This window comes from Myotis nattereri (assembly GCF_964212035.1).
Source record: "Myotis nattereri genome assembly, chromosome: 9".
Taxonomy (NCBI): domain Eukaryota; kingdom Metazoa; phylum Chordata; class Mammalia; order Chiroptera; family Vespertilionidae; genus Myotis; species Myotis nattereri.
This window is the reverse complement of record NC_138084.1, coordinates 66,204,711-66,224,283: the sequence shown is the minus strand read 5'-3', so window position 1 is coordinate 66,224,283 and position 19,573 is coordinate 66,204,711. Positions and strand designations below refer to the sequence as shown.

Genomic DNA, 19,573 nt, shown 5'->3' with positions numbered 1-19,573 from the left:
CCTGGCTGGAGATCCTGGCTAGGTTGCTGATCAACTGAACACTGTCTCTGTGTCCTTCCTTCTTCGCCGACTCCGTCTACGCCTTTGGGAAACCCTGGACTTGTTGGGGTTGGACCCCGGCACTGCATCTGTGTTTTTTGTTGTTTTTTTTAAAATATATTTTATTGATTTTTTACAGAGAGGAAAGGAGAGAGATAGAGAGTTAGAAACATCAATGAGAGAGAAACATCGATCAGCTGCCTCCTGCACATCTCCTACTGGGGATGTGCCCGCAACCCAGGTACATGCCCTTGACCAGAATCGAACCTGGGACCTTTCAGTCCGCAGGGTGACGCTCTATCCACTGAGCCAAACCGGTTTTGGCGCATCTGTGTTTTTAACCACTGTGAATCTGGGGTATTTGATAGAAATTTATGAATCTGTGCACTGGATGAGGAAAAAAAGTTGTGTAGTTTAAAGATGTCTGACATTATGATGCTAGGAATGGTATAAAGGTCAACTTTATAGGATACAGATGAATTTTGAAAGTCATTGGGCAACATTTACTACTTATGATATGTTTGAACCCTTTGCCCTTTATTTCAAAAGTATCAGCCCATTTAAAAGCGGGCCTTGTGAATTATTGAAAGATTTTAGTTGTTTCAAGTGAGCATGTAAAAATTGGGTGATTTAGTCTTGTGATCATTTTCATATTGAAATATAAAATACCTTTACTCCCATGATCTAAAACAGGCGTGTTCTTAATGAGATTGCATCCCTCTGATAGGAGAAATTCTGAATGCATAGACTGTTAGTTGTGGAAAGTGAAGCACATGGGGTTACATCTACGAGTGGTCTGTCTCCATTCCCCTCAGCTGCCTAAATGATGCAGGGACATTATGAAGAGTTATGTTTATCCCTGTGGGGGCCAAACAAACTTTCCTCTGTCCTCAAGGTTCTTATGTCTGGTCATATAATCAAATAGACACGAGACAGATTATCAGGAGAAAATAACCAAATTTAATACATACATCTGTATGGGAACCCCACACATGTGAGAGAGCCAAAGACCCCACATGCACCAGGGGTCCAGAGCCAGAAAGGGAACATGGGTTGATAAGACACACTGAGTGTGGGATGAGTAAGGTGCCTTGGGGTTCAGAAGGTCCCAGCAGGGAAAGCACATGTTCAGGAATTCGTTTTCCCTGCCACAGATTGGTTAAAAAGCCATTTCTGGTGATAACTCTTATCATGGGCCAGGCTTCTAATTTCAATTCTTCTAGATGGTTGAGGCAGGGGGCAGAAGTTTCTCTTGAGCCTGCAGTGTCCCAGTTATCTTTAGCTCAAAACAATCCACATACCACTGGGACACATCTTGGGGTAACTTGTTCTGAACCCCACACTTCATAAATACAGGATACACTTATTTAAAAAATAACTCTCTGACGGCAGAGGTAGTTTGTGTGGTGTGGTCGGTACACGCTTGGTTATTGATTGCAAGTGACATTCTAACTGTACAGTAAAAAAATAGGTTCTTGATACGGAATGAAATAGTTGGGAAACTCCTAAAAAATGTGACAAAACAGGATGCTCTCCATTCATTGTTGTTTTCATGCTCTTTTATTTCTATTACTTATTCATCCATTTGGAGATTCATAAGACATTTTGTGCCTGGCCTTGGACTTGGTACTAGAATATGAACATGAGTTCAGGTTTTAAGAGCCCATGTATACAAATGCATCAGGGAAATACACAATCAAGGAATGAAGAGGAAAGAGAAAAGAATGGAATACAGTTTAAGAACAGTGCTAGCAAGGTGGGAACACTAAATATACTGAAAGTTACACACACACACACACACACACACACACACACACACACTAGCAAGCATGTCAAATTCGCATGTGGCCCGCCGTCTGCAAGTGTGACATGCTTGCACTAAGGCAATGAAAATGCCTTTTTAGCCATATTGATGTACAGAGCGAGGAAAAACAACAACAAAAAAAGGGAGGATCAATCGGTTGTTTGGGCACATGGTACAAATGCAAGAGATGGCATCGGGGAAGAGAAACTATTTAATAGCTACTTAGCTTTCATTTTGCTTATTAAGCGGAACATCTTAAAACTGGAAAGCATTGAACAATTATGATTAAGAAGGATTTGAAATCCATAATAGGTGAGAGGTGGAATTACTTTAAGTTGAATTTCACAAATCACCAATTTCATTATAACCGTGTAAAGGAACTACTCCCCCTTCCCTGCCTCACACATCCACTGATTAGCTAAGAAATCTGAGGCTCAGAGAGATCACACAATTTGTGAGTGGCAGAGCCAGGATTCCCAATAAAGCACGTTTTTCTTCTAAGCTATGCTCTTCCCAATATTTCCCATGGCTCCCCAGAGTTGCCTCAAGTCCAGATCCCTCAGGACTCAGTTCTCAGCAGCCCTAGATTTATCCTTAATTTTTCTGAACTTAGGACCTTGAATTATGTAGCTCCTAAAGCTTGAGAACAAAACTCCCAGAGCCAAAGACCCAATACATGAGTTCTGAAGCTTGACTCTCCTAAATTAAGCTATTTGAGAGTTACCTAAACTTTCACTTTTCAGCCCTAAGGTGTAAGTCCCAAGTGCTGAACTGAGGACAGCAATGGAGGCCAGACTCCAGCTCTAACCCTGAGCCCGCAATCTCCAATTAAACTGAGCCAAGAATCAGAAATCCCCTGGAGGAGGGAATTCCAGCTCTAATGGACATCTTTCTGCTTTCTCTGGACTATTGACTTATACAAGTGTGGTTCTCTCTGCCTGGAGGGCTTCTTCCATTCTTTCCCTCTGCTAACTTCTCCCTCATTCTTGGAATAAGAGGCATCTCTTCAGAAGGCTTTCCCTGACCCATAGACTGAGTTGAAAAGTATTTGTTATTCAGTTATATAGGACATCACACCTTTCCTTTGATAACATTTATTGCCTTGTAATCTTTTCTCTTTTCTGCCATATGTAAGTGTCTTTTCCTGGTGTATCCCTCATGTGTCTAGCACAATGCCTGGAACTGTTAATATTTGAACTAATAACTGAAAGAATAAATACATGAATGAATGAATGAACTATTAAGATTCTGGTGTGGATCTGAGATTTGATAGTGGTATCTAAAGTCATACTTATCAGCAAAGAAAGGCATTTCACAAATTTTATTCCTGAATAAACTGAACAATGAGCTGCATTGTCCAACCTCCTCTTTCTCTACACTTGAACTCCCTTAAACATGTGGGCTCATATAGACTTAAATCTGCCCCGTGAACAGTGGAGCTAGACTAGCCCTGTGGTAGAGGTTGAGAGTACGTTGCAGAGCTATTATTTAAGTTAATTTCCTTAGCACCATTGTCTCCGACAGTTAGCAACTTGGGCTTGTGCTGTATGCACAATTTTAGTAATTCTGAATGTTTCTATGCCATCACACCCTCCTTCTCACCCTCAGAATCAGAGTTGTTCATTCTCATCTGAGCATCAACCTACAATGCAGATGGATGAATCTTAAAGGCTCGTTTTTAAAGATAATGGACTGCCTGAAATTGAATGTGGGTGTCTTTCCTGACAGCTTATAGAAGGGAAAAATAAGCTCAGAAAGATGAGAACCGATGATGCATCAGTGATTCATAATAAGACAATTACACACTTACCACTTTCTTTGTGCAAATGTTTTATCAGTGATTTCTGAAGGAGTTAATCATGGCAGTCAAGTTCACTTATAGAGTGTGTGCTGGGTGTTGTTTTCTTGGCTTCCTGGTCCACTCTCCACCATCTGCAGACTGCCCTCTGCCTCTGGGCGTAGCGGTCCTGTGTGGCCCCAGACGTTTGGTTCGGTACAGAGCATGTGGAATAGCAGAGAGCAGGAGAGTGTGGTCAGGGTACCAGTTCCCCTGGCTCTCTCCTTGAGGGTTGGCTGTTACCCGCTATTAAATCTCAGACACTCTATCACGCAGCCCTTGCCTTACAATCACCCTTTTTAACTTCTGGCAACGGCTCCCATCTTATGCCCCTTTGGGTGTAGCTTACACTGGCCTAGACCTGGGTATTGCAGGCCACCATGTTGAGTTTCCCTAACTCCTGCCCACACATTCCCAGAATCTCTTCAGTAAACCCCTCAGATTACTCAGGTTAAGTTTACTATCTTTTTCCTGCCTGGACTCTGTCTTACACAGAAGTTGTTTGTGGAGTGGGAAAATAGGCGTTATGACAGCTGTTGATAGTAGAAGCAAAGAGTTTAAACCTTTTTATTTGATAAGATAATTGGGATGTATTTTGATGGTATTACACATAAACTTTTTAATATTCCCAAGAGTACTCTATTAAAATAGATCAAAATAAAAGCATGCACCCAGAGATCTGCTAAAGAGCATCTCTAAGAAGAAAGATGTGACACATGAAATAAACCACAACCGCAGTCTGAAAAGAAACAGTGATGTTTTGGACTTAGTTGTTTTACAAAAAGTCACGTTTCTGTAACTGTTCCATTATTTACTCTTGTTTTTATTCTCTGGCACAGTTAGGTTTCTAACTTATACACAAATTGGTGATAAAAACTGACGAGTAAAAACACACAACATGCACAAGACATTTTTCAGTCGTACTCTTGCTGGCTCCCACCTGAAAGTGACCAGCAGTTCAGGCTACTTTGCTTACGAAGTAGTAGGCAGTGGTGTGATGTGTGACTGATCGAATGGGAAGTTAGTATTTGATGAAATGAGAGGAGTCCATGGGGAAAATCAGAGCTGCTTGAATTAAAATAATTTCTATCAAAGCCTATCTGGAGGTTAAAGGGGTTTAGTGATGCGTTGTGAAGATGGGTAGTTATGCTCTATATGCAATATCAAAGGTAGGCAGAGAGAGCAGAAGAGATGAGAGAATATTAGTCCTGCCTTTAAGGACAAGAAATTCTCCATTTCTGGATTAAAAACAAATCGCAAGGATGTCATTAAAAAAGATGCCTTTCGACTTTCTTCATTCTCTGAAGAGCTTGCTGCTTATTTGAAGTGAATATAAAATACTATGTATACACGGGGGAACGCTGTGGTTCAGCCTTTACGTTTTGTTGCTTTTTTGTTTGTAAGGTTGTACATCGTAGTGATTTGATGTCGGCTTCATAGGGAACAAACAGGCTTTGAACTTTATTTCTTTGACAAGAGGGATTCGTGCATTTGACAGTTATGTTCAAAGTGCTTGCAATGTTTCTTTCTGCTGAGCACTGGGGATCCAGTGGTGAATGAGGCAAAGCAGTCACTGCTCTCAGGAGGCAAAGGAAAACCACTTTAATTGGTTAGTACTCCTTCCACCCTGAGGAAAGGAGATGGGTATGTGACCAGAGATTCAGTAGGCAGTAATAACGGTCTCATTTTTATAAAATTAGAATGAAACTTTTTATCATTCATCCCCCTAAAAGTAGTCCACAAAATTACTAGTTGTGTTGATTATTAATTTCTAAATATCCCAGTCCAGTTTTTTTCCCATGGGTAAGTGTGTGGGTAATAAGATGCATATTCTGGGGTTTCCTTTATATTCACTTTCCAAGGCTGAATTTAAAATCTACTCTTCTGGCTCTTCCATGCTGCCTGGAATAGTTACGTATCATTCACGTTACATTCATAGCACTTCTGCTTTAGTGGAATTGTACTTTAATTCAAATATTTCAAGTATCCTTGAAGCAAAGAATGAAAGTTAAGCTAGATGCTTCCTATAGTGCTTAGCCTGTAGGCGTTCCATCTGGTGAAAGTGCATCAGATTTGAACAGGAAGTACAGGAAATTACTGCACATGCTCTGGACTCAAGCACACAGTCCATTCTACTCAGAGGCTAATTTGTGTTGCTGGCGTTTTCAATAGAGATGGATTATTCCATCTCTCACTGTCCAGGGCAACAGACACTATTTCACCAGCAGAGAGATTCAGGACAATGAGGTATGCAAAAACTGTTGATTTTCATGATCGAATCAATATTTGAGTACCACGGGGGCAGCTGCTAGTTACGCCGTGTTCTAGAACTGGTATTTACATGTATATTGTGTGTGATTAAACAGATTTTAAAAAATACAGAATGAAAATGTAGAAAACTAAATATTCAACTGTGCTGAATATGGCTAAATGGATGAAGAAACATTCTTAATAAATGTTTTCCTTACATACTGGTAGAAGACTTAGCAAAAGTGTGCCCTTTAGCTGGAATGAAACTATCTCTTTTGTTGACATAGTGCTCTAGGCTGTTTCTTTTTCTAGCAGATATTTTTTTCTAGGTTACATATGCAATTAATGTAGAATTCTATTCTATATAGCCTTTAAAAATCCATTCTCAGACAGGTGCTATCACCTATCACCTCTAGGTTTGCTTTTACTTTTGCTTTTATGTCCTAAAATCAGGGATTAAGCAACAGCATTTGTGACAAAATAATATACATAGAGCCTTTTGCTCTTCTTAGGGAGGACACAGAGGCAGCAGAGCATGTATTTTATTCAGTCAACATGCAAGCAGCTTTCCCGTTCTCTCAGGACCCAGGCAAGGAGTATTGCCTACCTTGTGCAAGTGGTCATCCTCCTAACGCAATCGTACATGCCTCCCCAAACATTCTACATCTGGCTTTTCTGTTGGCAGAGTGTTAAAGAGATAATGATAATCTGGGTCTTTTTAAAAACATCATGATGTCACTTCATATGCTTAATATTTGTAGTCCCAAAGAAAGAGATAGGAGATGCTTTAAAATCGAAGATAACGCTTTGTGTGGAAATGTCTTTGCTGTTCCTTTGGAAGGATAGAAGTTATAGGTGTGAAACCCATGACTTTAGAACAAAAGAGGAAATAGCTTTTTTTTTAAAAAAATATGTATTTTATTGATTTTCTACAGAGAGGAAGGGAGAGAGATAGAGAGCCAGAAACATCAATGAGAGAGAAACATCGATCAGCTGCCTCCTGCACACCCCCCACTGGGGATGTGCCCGCAACCAAGGTACATGCCCTTGACCAGAATCGAACCTGGGACCTTCCAGTCCGCAGGCCGACACTCCATCCACTGAGCCAAACCAGTCAGGGCGGAAATAGCTTTAAGATTAGTGGTTTGCTAAAAATAGAACTTGTCCTTATTCAAATCAATAGGCATTTAAATCATAAATAATTACTTTAAGATTTTAGAGTTAAAGACAACTCAGGCATACATTCCACCTTTGTGTAAATTTAGAGGTGTTATAGGAACAAATAAAACTTTGGAAACCAGATTAAAAATTGAGATATGAGTAAGGCTACTGATTATATTTGTTCTTTCTATAAAAAGACAAAAACCATTCACATCAATTACCATTACAGTTCTTGCTTTTTTGTGGGTCTTCTAATTGAATAACAGCTGAAAAATGGAAAAGTCAGTCTCTTCTTGTTCATATAAATGCACATTCCCTTAGCCATGAAAAACAATGAAATCACAATTTAAGCATTTTCCAAATTATAATTTCAATTAACCCTGGAAATAATCCTGTAACGTAGGCTAGAATAATTATTTCTCCCATTTTTAGGAAGAAAGAGCAAAGAGGCTTGGTTCTTGGTATTTGGTACTTGGTACTATTTTGTGTCAATTTTATGTCTTTTTTTTTTAGTTACATGAGAACTTTTCTTGAAAGTTCTAATTTCAGTACTTTCATCTCACTTTTAGAAATCTCACAATCCTTGCTTTTTTTCCCCTTATTTTTAATCGTTTTTTCCCTAAAGCATTATCTATGTTCAGCAGACACCTCTCCTCCCCCTAATTATTGAACTTCCTCTTATATACAACAGAAATTATAAAATGTAGTACATATAGAAGACAAGAGGGGAAATGAAAGGCTAAAGAGGTTATTAGAAGCCAGAAAAATGTCAGAGAGAAAGGAAGAGAGCTCAGAATTTCAGAAGGAAGATGATGGATGGTTGTTCTTTGGTGACCACATCCATCTGTTAACTCAGAAATAATGCTGCTGTCTAGAAACTCACCTCCAAGCACTACCTTCTGCTAAAATCAACATTAGAGTCTGGCTAATTCTGAGGGAAAATTTTACTGTCTTTGTAAAAACATTAGAATTAATCATTATTTTTTAAATGGGAAATAATATTTAAAAATCACTAGCTATTTGAGGAAAAACTCTAATGCAAAATATAAAGAAAAAACAGTAAAGAGCAACTTAGGAGTAAATTCTCTGAAGTGTTCTGATCTGTGTAGTCTTTATCACAATATCTCTAAAATTAGATAGGGCAAGATAGTGTGTTCTTGAAGGCAGAAAAGGTGTTATAAAAAGAAACATTTGAAGAACAAAAAGATGCTTTTGAAAATTAAAATCTTAAGAGCAAAAATATTTTTTTAAAAAAAAATATAGCATATAATCAAATAAGTATCCCAGAGTATAATGCAAAAACAATAAACAATTGGAAAATAGGAAAGAAAAGATGGGAAAGTTAAGAAGTAAATCCAGAATGTCCAACATCCAAAAAGAAATTCCAGAAACAACACTCAAAGGAGGAAACAAAATTATCAGAAAGTAAATAGAAAATGTTTCTCAGAAAGAACACATTTTTCCATTAAAAGATTTACTGAATGCCCAGAACTATGGAGAAAAAGAGATTCCCTCCAATAAAGATCATGTAATTTCAGGTGGACACAAAGAGAATATCCAGAATCATATTTCTCAATAGCAACTATAAAAACTAGAATCTAACGGAGAAAGACTTTCCGAACCCAATGAGAATCTTTGGGGTGATACAAGATTCAAAGACAACATGATTCATTAAATATTTACATAAACCAATTCAGACTGGAAGATCAGAAGGCTACAGAAGAGATTCCTCAAAAAGCTAAAACGAAAAAAAAAATGTAGTATGTTGAATGCATTAAAGAAAGATTTACATTGAAGAACAGACTTTTGTTGAATTAGTCATAAGGACCTAGAATGTTAAACATATGAGTACAGAAAGAGCACTTTTAACTCGTGGGCTTTAGGAATAGGGAAGCTATACCTGCAAAGACACCATGGTTACTTATATAGCGATGACTAGCATTGCCATTGTCGTAATGGAAATAGTTATCTAACAATTACCTATAAATAGTTATCTAGTGATAGTGATAAGGCTTGTACTCTTCTAGCAAAAAAGGCCTTAAGACTTAAAGTTATGACTCAATAAGAAAAGAAATATCCCCACTGTAGAATTTTGATCAGAGGAGGAATCACATTGAAGGCTGACCACTTCTTTGAAAACTATCTCCATCATAGAAGAATTCCTTCCCACCTTGATCACAATTGTCTCAAATTTCCAATAATGTGATAACAATACCTGGTAGAGTCCAAGCATGAATGGTCCCTGTCAATGAAATCCATGCCATAGCATGTACTTGGTCCCTCTCCTGGATAAAACTCTTCACCTGAACCTGACCCCGTCTCACCTTCCCAAACACAATGTCACCTGACTCCTACTCATCTTCCTGATTTTTGCAACTCACTTTCTCCTATAAGCCTAGTTAGATGACCCTGCTATTTAGGTTTATCATGAAAATTAAACAGCTTATAACAAGGTATTGTGCTAATTGCCCATTTCTCGTTAGAATACAAGAGTTATAAGGGCAGAAATGTTTCCCTTTTTTTTCCCACATTAGTTTTTCTGGGCCTCATACAATGTCTGGCCCTAGCATAGGAGGGACTCAATAAACATATGTTGATTTGAATAGATTTGCTCTTTTTCCACTTTTTAAAAATATTTTCATACTCTATATCATAATGGTGACTGCTTATATGTCTTTTTATGCCTATACCACCTGTGATTGAAAAACGTGTATTAATATCTATGTGAATGGCACAGAGAGAATATGGGAATTGCCAGTTTTCACCCCAAATTGGAATGTTAAAATATGCAAAGTGCTTGGCTTTCTTAAAGGAGAAGTTCTTGGAATCCATGAACAAATAAATGCATGTGGGGAAGCACAGAAACCTGTGTCAGAGTGATCATTCATCCGTTGCTCGGGGTCTGCTGGTCAGCGCTGGCAAATGCATCTTGATTTTATATTATAGTTGGTCCAGAGACAATGAGACAACATCTAATATACTTGAGGATTGCATTAGATGGCAAGTCATTTGGCACACTAAACTGCTCTTAATATGATTTGTTCACAATTTTTCTACTTTATTACAGCCGAGGCACCGACAACAGACTGGCCCACCGGCGGCAGACAATTCTCCGTGAGAAGGGGAGAAGGTTAGCTAACCGAGGACCAGCATACATGTTTAGTGATCGCTCAACAAGCCTATCCGTGGAGGAGGAACGCTTTTTAGAGGCAGCTGAGTATGGCAACATCCCAGTGGTGAGAAAGATGTTGGAAGAATGCCTCTCACTCAATGTGAACTGTGTGGATTACATGGGCCAGAACGCCCTGCAGTTGGCAGTGGCCAACGAGCACCTGGAAATTACAGAACTTCTCCTCAAGAAAGAAAACCTCTCTCGTGTCGGGGACGCCTTGCTTCTAGCTATCAGCAAAGGGTATGTTCGGATCGTGGAAGCCATCCTCAGCCATCCAGCTTTTGCTGAAGGAAAGAGGTTAGCAACCAGCCCCAGCCAGTCTGAGCTCCAGCAAGATGACTTTTATGCCTACGATGAGGATGGGACCCGCTTCTCCCATGACGTGACTCCAGTCATTCTGGCCGCCCACTGCCAGGAATATGAAATCGTGCACACCCTCCTGCGGAAGGGTGCTCGGATTGAACGGCCTCATGATTATTTCTGCAAGTGCAGCGAATGCAACCAGAAACAGAAACATGACTCCTTTAGCCACTCCAGATCTAGGATTAACGCCTACAAAGGCCTGGCAAGCCCAGCTTACCTGTCTTTGTCTAGCGAAGATCCGGTCATGACAGCTTTAGAGCTTAGCAATGAGCTGGCAGTGCTGGCCAACATTGAGAAAGAGTTCAAGGTGGGTCTTTAACAATAAGGACTTCACTCTCCACAGGTCACAGTCAAGGTATATTTACAAGCTTCCACTGTGTGCTCAGCACTGTGCTAGTTACTGTGGACAGTAGGCAATTTTCCTTTTTTTTTTTCCAACAAGCTCTTTGTTATAATTATACGTAGTAAAAGTTGTCATGGCAAGCATTTAGAGATATTCTGATATACACTAGACGTTTTACAGTTATTATGTCTAACCTTTACCACAACCTTGAGAAGCATTGCTTCCTTTTTAGATGGATAAATGGAGGTATTGAAAGGTTAAGTAAGGCCCAAGATTCACAACTGGTAAATGACAGCTGGATCAGAACCCAGCTGTGCTGTACTCTGAAACTTAGGTTCCTTCTCCTATAAAATACTGTTTCTGTGTTCAGAGCATGGTGATCAGTGCTGCTGAGGTCGGAAAGATGAACAAGCTGCAGGAGGTCACAGTTTGACTTGAGAAACATAGGCTCTGGGTATTAAAAATATTCTGGAAAGAATTAATTTCACAGCTATTATTTGTGCATTTGAACAAAACTGCATCCATTAAACACCATTGTTTAATATAACAAATATATACAAAATTTGAAAAGTAAATTTTGAATATATGGCACAACTCTTATTGGAAATGAATTTTTAGTGGGACTAATTGTGTTCACACTTTTGTTATATATTTAATGAGATTAAAAGGTATATCCTGCTAAGAATATCGTGGTGAGGCAGCTGGCATGTTACTTTAGTTTTTGTTAATAAGATATATAAATTATTAAAGATTTTATAAAATAAAATTTAAAAAGCATTCAGTATAGGTAGAATAAATATTTCTTGATATGATTCAATAACTGCCTTTCTAAATGACACATAATGGATCAGAAAGAAATTACATAAAAGTTTTATCCATATGTGTTTGCCTATGTCCTAGGAAACTTCTGAGTTCTGGAATCCATTCCAAGTCACGTTAAAAAGAATCATCTTCACTAATTGTTTTCTACCTTGGCCATTTGAGATGCCTTTTATTCTAGCTAATGATACACTCCTAAAGATGAGTGTTAATACTAGTTTAGAAGAATTACACTTACATTTAAGTACATGAACAATTTATTTTTATATTCAGTATTCCCTACTGAAGCCTTCTCTGCCACCGTCTCATTAGACACTCATTCAGTGTGTTTTTTGACAGTTGTTGGAGAATGAAGGGACAAATATATTAAACAAAAGTTATCATTGTTCCTGTCACCACACAGTATCATGCTTCTAAATTCAGAACATCCTAACATGAACCAGCACATTGTGTTTCTATCACTAAGCATTAAGTTCAACAGAGATGTGTATTAGGACAGGGAAATTCAGGGACCCCTCAGGGTCGAAGGGACCTGGATTAATCATTAAAGGGGGATTCCTTATTGCTGGCTACATGGGTGGGTAAGAGTGGAGAATTCTTTTGTAAAAGGGAAAAATATATATATTTTAAGGAAATTACTTTGAGGAAAATTGAGGATCTGGAAATTGATTCTCTTAAAGCTATCAATGTTCTATGGTCCCTGGAAAGTCTTTGCAGTTTGAAGGCAACTAATCTATTTTGTGAGTCAGAGTATATGATCTTTCACAAAGATTTTTGTAAGCTCTAACATATAATTTCCTAAGCTTCTTCCAGACTCTCCTCTCCATAGTAGCCTGAAGTCCAAGCATGTCAAACTCAAAGGCTAACACGGGCCAAATAAACAAGGTTTAAGTTTATGTGGGCCGCAAAAAAACAAAAGCTTCAATTTTCATAGAAACATAGGTTTATTTTGATAGAGACATGCTGAATACAAAGGGCTGAAATAAATGAGTAATCATTAATATAAAATAATAGAACACTTTAATAAAAATTAATATTTTTTTCTTAAACATTAACTTACCAGACACTGAATAACTGCACAAATTAATAAGCATAATGCAAATAAATCTATTTTTCTTGTTTTCTGAAAGCAAAATATTTCCTGTTGATCACACCAAACAAGTCAGTCCAATACTAATGACGTGCCAATCGGCTGCTAAAATATTCGCTGTTAGTATTAGTGGAGAGAAATGATGTGCCTGCGTGTAAGGCGTGTAAGGGAAATGAATGCAACATGATTATAATAATCAGTCATTAGTGAACGTTGTAGTTTGTTATTAATAATTATGTCTAACAGGATATTGTAAAAAGTTACAAAATATTTATTAAAGCATTTCTTACATACTGTTATATTGGCTGGGCCACAAAAATATTCATTGTGGTCTGCATGTGACCCACGGGCCAGGAGTTTGACATGCTTGCTATAGTCCATTAATAAAAGAGGCCAGAGGAGTTGCTATTGAGTTTCATGGGCAACTTTAATCTTGCACTTTGAATTTCTTAAACTGAACAAATTGCATTTATTACCCATATCACCAGGTCTGTAGCTGGCTCCATGCAGAGGTGCAACCACAGAAATCTAACAATTAGATGAAGTCACAGGAATAGAAGAAAATTAATAGGCCTGAGGGACTACATGTCTTTAAAGAGAATGGAGAGAAATGAAATTCAAAAGTTTTTTACCCATTCAAATTCAACTTTCATATTAAATTTTTAACAATAAATTTTTGCTTTGGGCACATGAGATCTCAGCCATCTTAAACTTGGGCTAAGTCTAAATTTTGTAGCAAATACAAAATCAATAATAATAATAATGAAAAGAAATACCCACAACTTACCTTTTTGATAACAAAGAGAACATGACTCCTGGCTTCTCTCCTTGACTCAAGGCTAAGCTCAGATAAGGTAGAATAACCTCACAGACAAGGAAATCAATACCAGGGATGGTTTTGTCAGCAAGTTCATTCTCCTAAATTTCTAATTTTCTTTTAGCATCTCAATATGTACCTATGACTTATGTCTTCAAACCCTTTTTGAACTTATTGATACGTTAGGTCAGTGGTTGGCAAATTGCGGCTCGTGAGCCACATGCGGCTCTTTGGCCCCTTGAGTGTGGCTCTTCCACAAAATACTATGTGCGGGCGTGCACGTACAGTGCAATTGAAAATTCGTGGCCCATGTGCAGAAGTCAGTATTTTGTGGAAGAGCCACACTCAAGGGGCCAAAGAGCCACATGTGGCTTGCGAGCTGCAGTTTGCTGACCAGGGCTTAGGTCATTTGTGATAACAGACAATGTGACCCTATTATCACCTCTTTATGCTCCAGGGATTGTCACCTTCCCTGTCATTCTGGATAAGTAGCTTTCTGGAGCTTTTGCAGATCCTTTATGTCCCCCCAGGGATCTGTGCCCACTCATGCACATGGCCCTCCAGCTGCCTCTGCTGTTGACTTTGAGAACTGGGAAGGTAGAGAAACTCCTGCTTCGTCTGTTTTTAAACCGTTGCTATGTTCTGGTGTGCAGATGTTCAAAATGTCTGGCATTGTTTGAGAGAAATATCCTCTAAGAAACTGACTGGGCTGAAAAGTAGTTTTTGTTAGCAGAAAGGCAGCATAACTGTTATCAGACCTTAGCAGGGTGACAAAGGGTGTCACTAAAGTACTCAGTAGCCTACAATGCGGAATCACAGCATCAGAAGCACAGGGCTGGGATCCAGGCCAAAGAGAAAGGAGGCAAAATACCTTTTTTGAGCTTTATGAGTTATTCTAAGTGAGTTACACTATAACTTTATGATATAGCAGCCATTGCATTCTCAATAATTAGGGGAAATTCACAGAGGGCCAGAAAATAAAGTAACCTTTCTAAGATTATAATATAGCTATTAAGCAGTAGAGCAAGAATAAAAACCCAGGTATGTTTTGTACCCAGCCATGTTCCTTTCTTTACATCACTCAACAAAATTTTGGATTACCTCCTGTGTGCCACACGCTGCACTAGGATGCGAGGACTCAAACATGAGTAAGATCTATAATAGTCATTGTTCTGAAGGATGTTTGAACCTACTTGAGAGAGGCAGATACATCCTATATAATAAACACCTAATATACTAAGTGTCCGGTCGACCAGTCGGCCGTTCAACCAATCAAAGTGTAATATGCTAATAATATGCTAAGGTTGCTCAACTGCTCTCTATAACATGCACTGACCACCAGGGGGCAGATGCTCTGACTGGTAGTTTAGCTTGCTGCAGAGGTCTGGCCAATCGGGACTGAGCGAGAATTGTCTGACATGCCTTGGAGTCCTCCCTCAGTCTCTCCCCTGTTGGCCAACTTCCTGAGTCTCTCCCCAGCCCTGATCATGCACCGGTGTGGTCCCTTGGCCTGGCCTGGAGCCTCTTGCAGTCCTGGACCCCTCGGGGTATGTTGGAGAGCTGGTTTCGGCCCAATCCCGCAGGCCAGGCCAAGGGACCCCACTGCTTCATGAATTCATGCACCAGACCTCTAGTAAATACATAAATACACTAACATACAAGTGTGTATGTTCTTGCCTTTGCCTTTCCTATCCTAATCTGAAGTAGATGGTGAGAGAACCTCATTCGGGCAGAATTTTAGATCTAAGGCAAGTCAGCAGTGAGGAGGAAAGTGAGTACAGCAGTTTGCCTGGGAAGAGGGCACAGCCCCCGAAACCATGTGTTCACTTCACTGCGGCTCTCCAGCTGCAGGGGAGCTGAGAATTTCCACATAAAGGGAACAGTAAAGACTGGTTATCAAACACCGTGTTAAGTTAAATATGTAGCCGCTCATGATGGCAACAATCAACATGAAAATTAGTAACATCTGCCATATCTGACAAAAACCTTTAATTCACATTTGAAATGGTATCTTATCTCTTTTCCTTTTCTTTTCTTTCTTCTTTTAATCCTCCCCAGGGATATTTTTCCATTGATTGTTTTAGAGAGAGTGGAGAGGGGAGAGAGAAAGAGAGAGAAAGAGAGAGAGAGAGAGAGAGAGAGAGAGAGAGAGAGAGAGAGAGAAATGGATGAGAGACACACATGATCGATTGCCTCCTGCACAGGCCCCTACCGCGGCCAGGGATGGAACCCGCAAGTGAGTCACGTGCCCTTGACCAGGAATCAAATCCACGACCTTCAGTCCGCAGGCCTGTGCTCCAACCACTGAGCCAAACTGGCCAGGGCTTTCTCTTTTCTTTAGAGTAGTGTAACTTTTATATATCTCACTTCTCACAAACCCACCCAGTGGGTACCATAATAAATGCTTGCTAATCTTCACACCTGCTGTAACAGAGCTCAATGATCAATGTGACATTCAGTGACAGTTATCCTGAAAAACGGGAAAGATCCGACATTGCATGTGGTCCCAAGGAGCATGGCTGGCTAATAGATAATAATATTCTGTACTTACCTTAATGTGCAAGTACATAGTGTCATTTTACAAAACACCTGTCTTAGTAAGACTGTGGCACCTGTCCCACAACTGGTGCCTAGAATATTTGTTAAAGAATGCATGAAGATGCTGCCCGGGAATCCCAACATGCTTTTATATTTGTCAGCACAACTTTGTGACAAGGGAATGAGAACACTTGAATATTGTTTATGAAATAATGAAAACAATAATCCTATATAATAAAAGCCTAATATGCTAAGTGTCCAGTCGACCAGTCGGCCGCTCAACCAATCAAAATGTAATATGCTAATGATATGCTAAGGCTGCTCAACCGCTCGCTATGATGTGCACTGACAACCAGGGGGCAGACAGTTGACTGGTAGGTTAGTTTGCTGCTGGGGTCCGGCCGATCGGGACTGAGCGAGATGGGCCAGACACACCTTGGAGCCTTCCTGCGGTCCCTCCTCAGCTGGCCCCAGCCCTAATAGTGCACTGGTGGGGTCCCTTGGCCTGGCCTGTGCTCTCTTGCAGTCCAGGACCCTTCGGTGGATGTGGGAGAGATGGTTTCAGCCTGATCCTGCAGGCCAGGCTGAGGGACTCCACTGGTGCACGAATTTGTGCACCGGGCCTCTAGTAATCCTAATAATTACCAGGAAGTTGGCATTCACATTTGGTATAATCTTCCTAGCAACCCTGAAAGTGGGTACTCGTATTATCCTCATTTTACACTTGAGAATTTTGAGGCTTTAAGGGATTAAGTCATTTGCCCAAAGCCATGCAGCTAGTTTCAAAGTGGTTGCTGTTAGTTTCAAACTCAGGTCTGCCCTTCTTCAAAGCCCGGACAGTTCATCAGTGAGAATTAAGGCATGCCCTTTCCCTGTTAATGTCTATCAAGCAAACTTCAATCTTTATACAAAAAGAAGAGCCAGACATTAAAATTACAGACCTTAACATCTCTTCTACTGTGTAATATGCAACTAAGACGACCCTTTGAAAAGATAATTTTACCAGGGACATTTTTATGTCTTATAATCTCTTAAACTCTGCCCTGTTAGCCCTTTATCAGTCATCTTTTTTCAACTCAAAGGTTAACAGGCGAGCACCCACTTCTGATTCATAGTGTGTGGTGCGGGTATGTGACCCAAAGACCTGACCCAGAATTAAATCAAACAGCCAGCTTCCCTTTTCTTCTCAAGGAACCAAATTCCCCGCTGCATCTGCTAATGAACTGCTGCCAGCATTTCCTTCTGAGTGAGTTTTCACGTCAATTTGTGAGACCTTAAAATATGAAAACATTTGTAAATGGATCCCCAAGGTGAAAGAAAGAGCATAGATTTCTAAAAGCAGAGTCTTATTTTTTATTTTTTTAAAATGGAGTTTTGTTACCCCCCCCCCCCCCTTGAGACTATGTGTTGAGAATCAGCAGCAAGTTGGAAACAAGGTGTGAAACAGCGCAAAGCTCCTGCGCTTTACTTTTTGTCCATGTGGATTCTCTCAAAAGTGTCACCCACGGGCGATGGGTCATACTCTCTTTTTATTTTTATTTATTTTATTTTATTGATTTTTTACAGAGAGGAAGGGAGAGGGATAGAGAGTTAGAAACTTTGATGAGAGCGAAACATCAATCAGCTTCCTCCTGCACACCCCCTACTGGGGATCGAGCCTGCAACCGAGGTACATGCCCCTGACCAGAATTGAACCCAGGACCCTTCAGTCCGCAGGCCAACACTCTATCCACTGAGCCAAACCAGCTAGGGCTCGAACTCTCTTTTTAAATGTCTAATTTCACCATGAGCCTTCTTAGGATTTTACAGAAGCCTGACTTTGACGACCACACCTTTGCCTTTGAATGACTATGGCTACACCCACACTGAGCTCTGCATAGAGGAAAGGTTAGGTGCATTAGATTTTGTCAGAGCTCCATGGGCTCTTAACAAATGCCAGGAAATGGCCTGTTTTCAGATCTTTCTTTTGATGATATAAAATAAAATAATTTTATTTTATGGGATGCTTTGCTACATGCTCATCACCATGTGATGAACTTTGTGTGTGTGATCTCTTTAACACTTACTTAATTTCACTAAATCTCTGTTTTCTCATCAGTAAAATGAGAGCAGTGAGAGTATCTGCCTCATAGAGTGGTTTTAAGATCATGTGGCTGAAAAACAGAAGACCTGGGATATGATTAAAGGGATATTTATCTCTGAAAGTCCAAGTTTCTAATTAGAGTCTAGTGAATGAATATGTACATCTGCATGTCCACATGTCAGTGTCCGGCCCCATGACCCTAACTGACTATTCCTTGGAAAGGGTAAAGCTGTTTCCTTGTGCCTCTGTTTGTACTATCTGACCAGATACCTTTTTAGAACTGGTGTAAACCGTTCTCAGCTGAGAGATAATTTGCTTTATCCATTTGCTTTTATAGAAACTGTCTGCACCTGCAGTTAGCGATGTGTAGCCTGTTTACAAGTTGCTAAACTGAAAGGTCACCTGGCATGGTTTGCAGAGAGGAACCCTAGTGGGCGTTTCCCACATTCCCAGTATCTGCTCTTTTCCTATAGACTTCCCCAGAATATCTCTTATTGACTGACGCCCAGAGGCAATCATAGTTTCCAACATATTTCTCTCTTGATCTTTCCAAGGGATCCTTTCATTCCAAAGCATATTGGTGGCTTCAGGATGGGAGAGACAGCTACCTTTTGAATCTGCAGAGCTAGCTTTAAGAGGGACACACTTCCACAGAAGCTGTGTAAACTCAAGGGACCTTAGTTTTTTCATGTGCAAAATGGGAGTAGTGTTTGCCCTGCCTGTCTCCCAGTTCTTCAAGATGAAAATAGAAAGCAATATACAAAGAAGAGATAAAGGAACATAATTCCTAAAGGCAAAGAATTGGGGGCCAAACAGCACTCGGTTTAAAGCCTGATTTTGACACTTAGTGGCTGCAGGGTAGTTGGACACATTATTTAACATAAGAGAGGATGAGACTGTGAAGATTCAATGCGATAATATAATCCTCTCACAGTGCAACAAGCTCTAGCTAGTAGGTTTCTTGATTAACGTTGGGCTATAAATGGTCTTATTTCAATGTAATAGAAGAGAGAGGAAGGAAATATTAGGAAAGACCCAAATGAACATGTGAATTCATGCTGTATATGTTTGACAGGCATTTTGGTGTTTAAATAAGATCTGCATTCTCTAAATCTTGCCAGCATAATACGAGGGCATCAGTGATAAATGACAATGAAAGCATTCTCATTAAACTTTCTTTTCCCCAATTTGTAGACTTTATGTTAGACTTGCCTTCTGACCCTGTGTTTGGCACATAAAGTTCCTCAATAACTATTT

General features: G+C 39.8%; 1 protein-coding gene across 2 annotated transcripts in view; it reads left to right on the top strand.

Annotated features, from left to right (window-relative positions):
- TRPC6 (transient receptor potential cation channel subfamily C member 6) overlaps positions 1-19,573 on the top strand; it is a 110,140-nt gene that overhangs the window by 52,544 nt on the left and 38,023 nt on the right. For both annotated transcript variants that reach the window (XM_081098136.1, XM_081098137.1), the window contains exon 2: positions 10,159-10,933. In XM_081098136.1, coding sequence (XP_080954262.1) covers positions 10,159-10,933 — 775 coding nt within the window. The remainder of the gene's footprint in view (positions 1-10,158; positions 10,934-19,573) is intronic.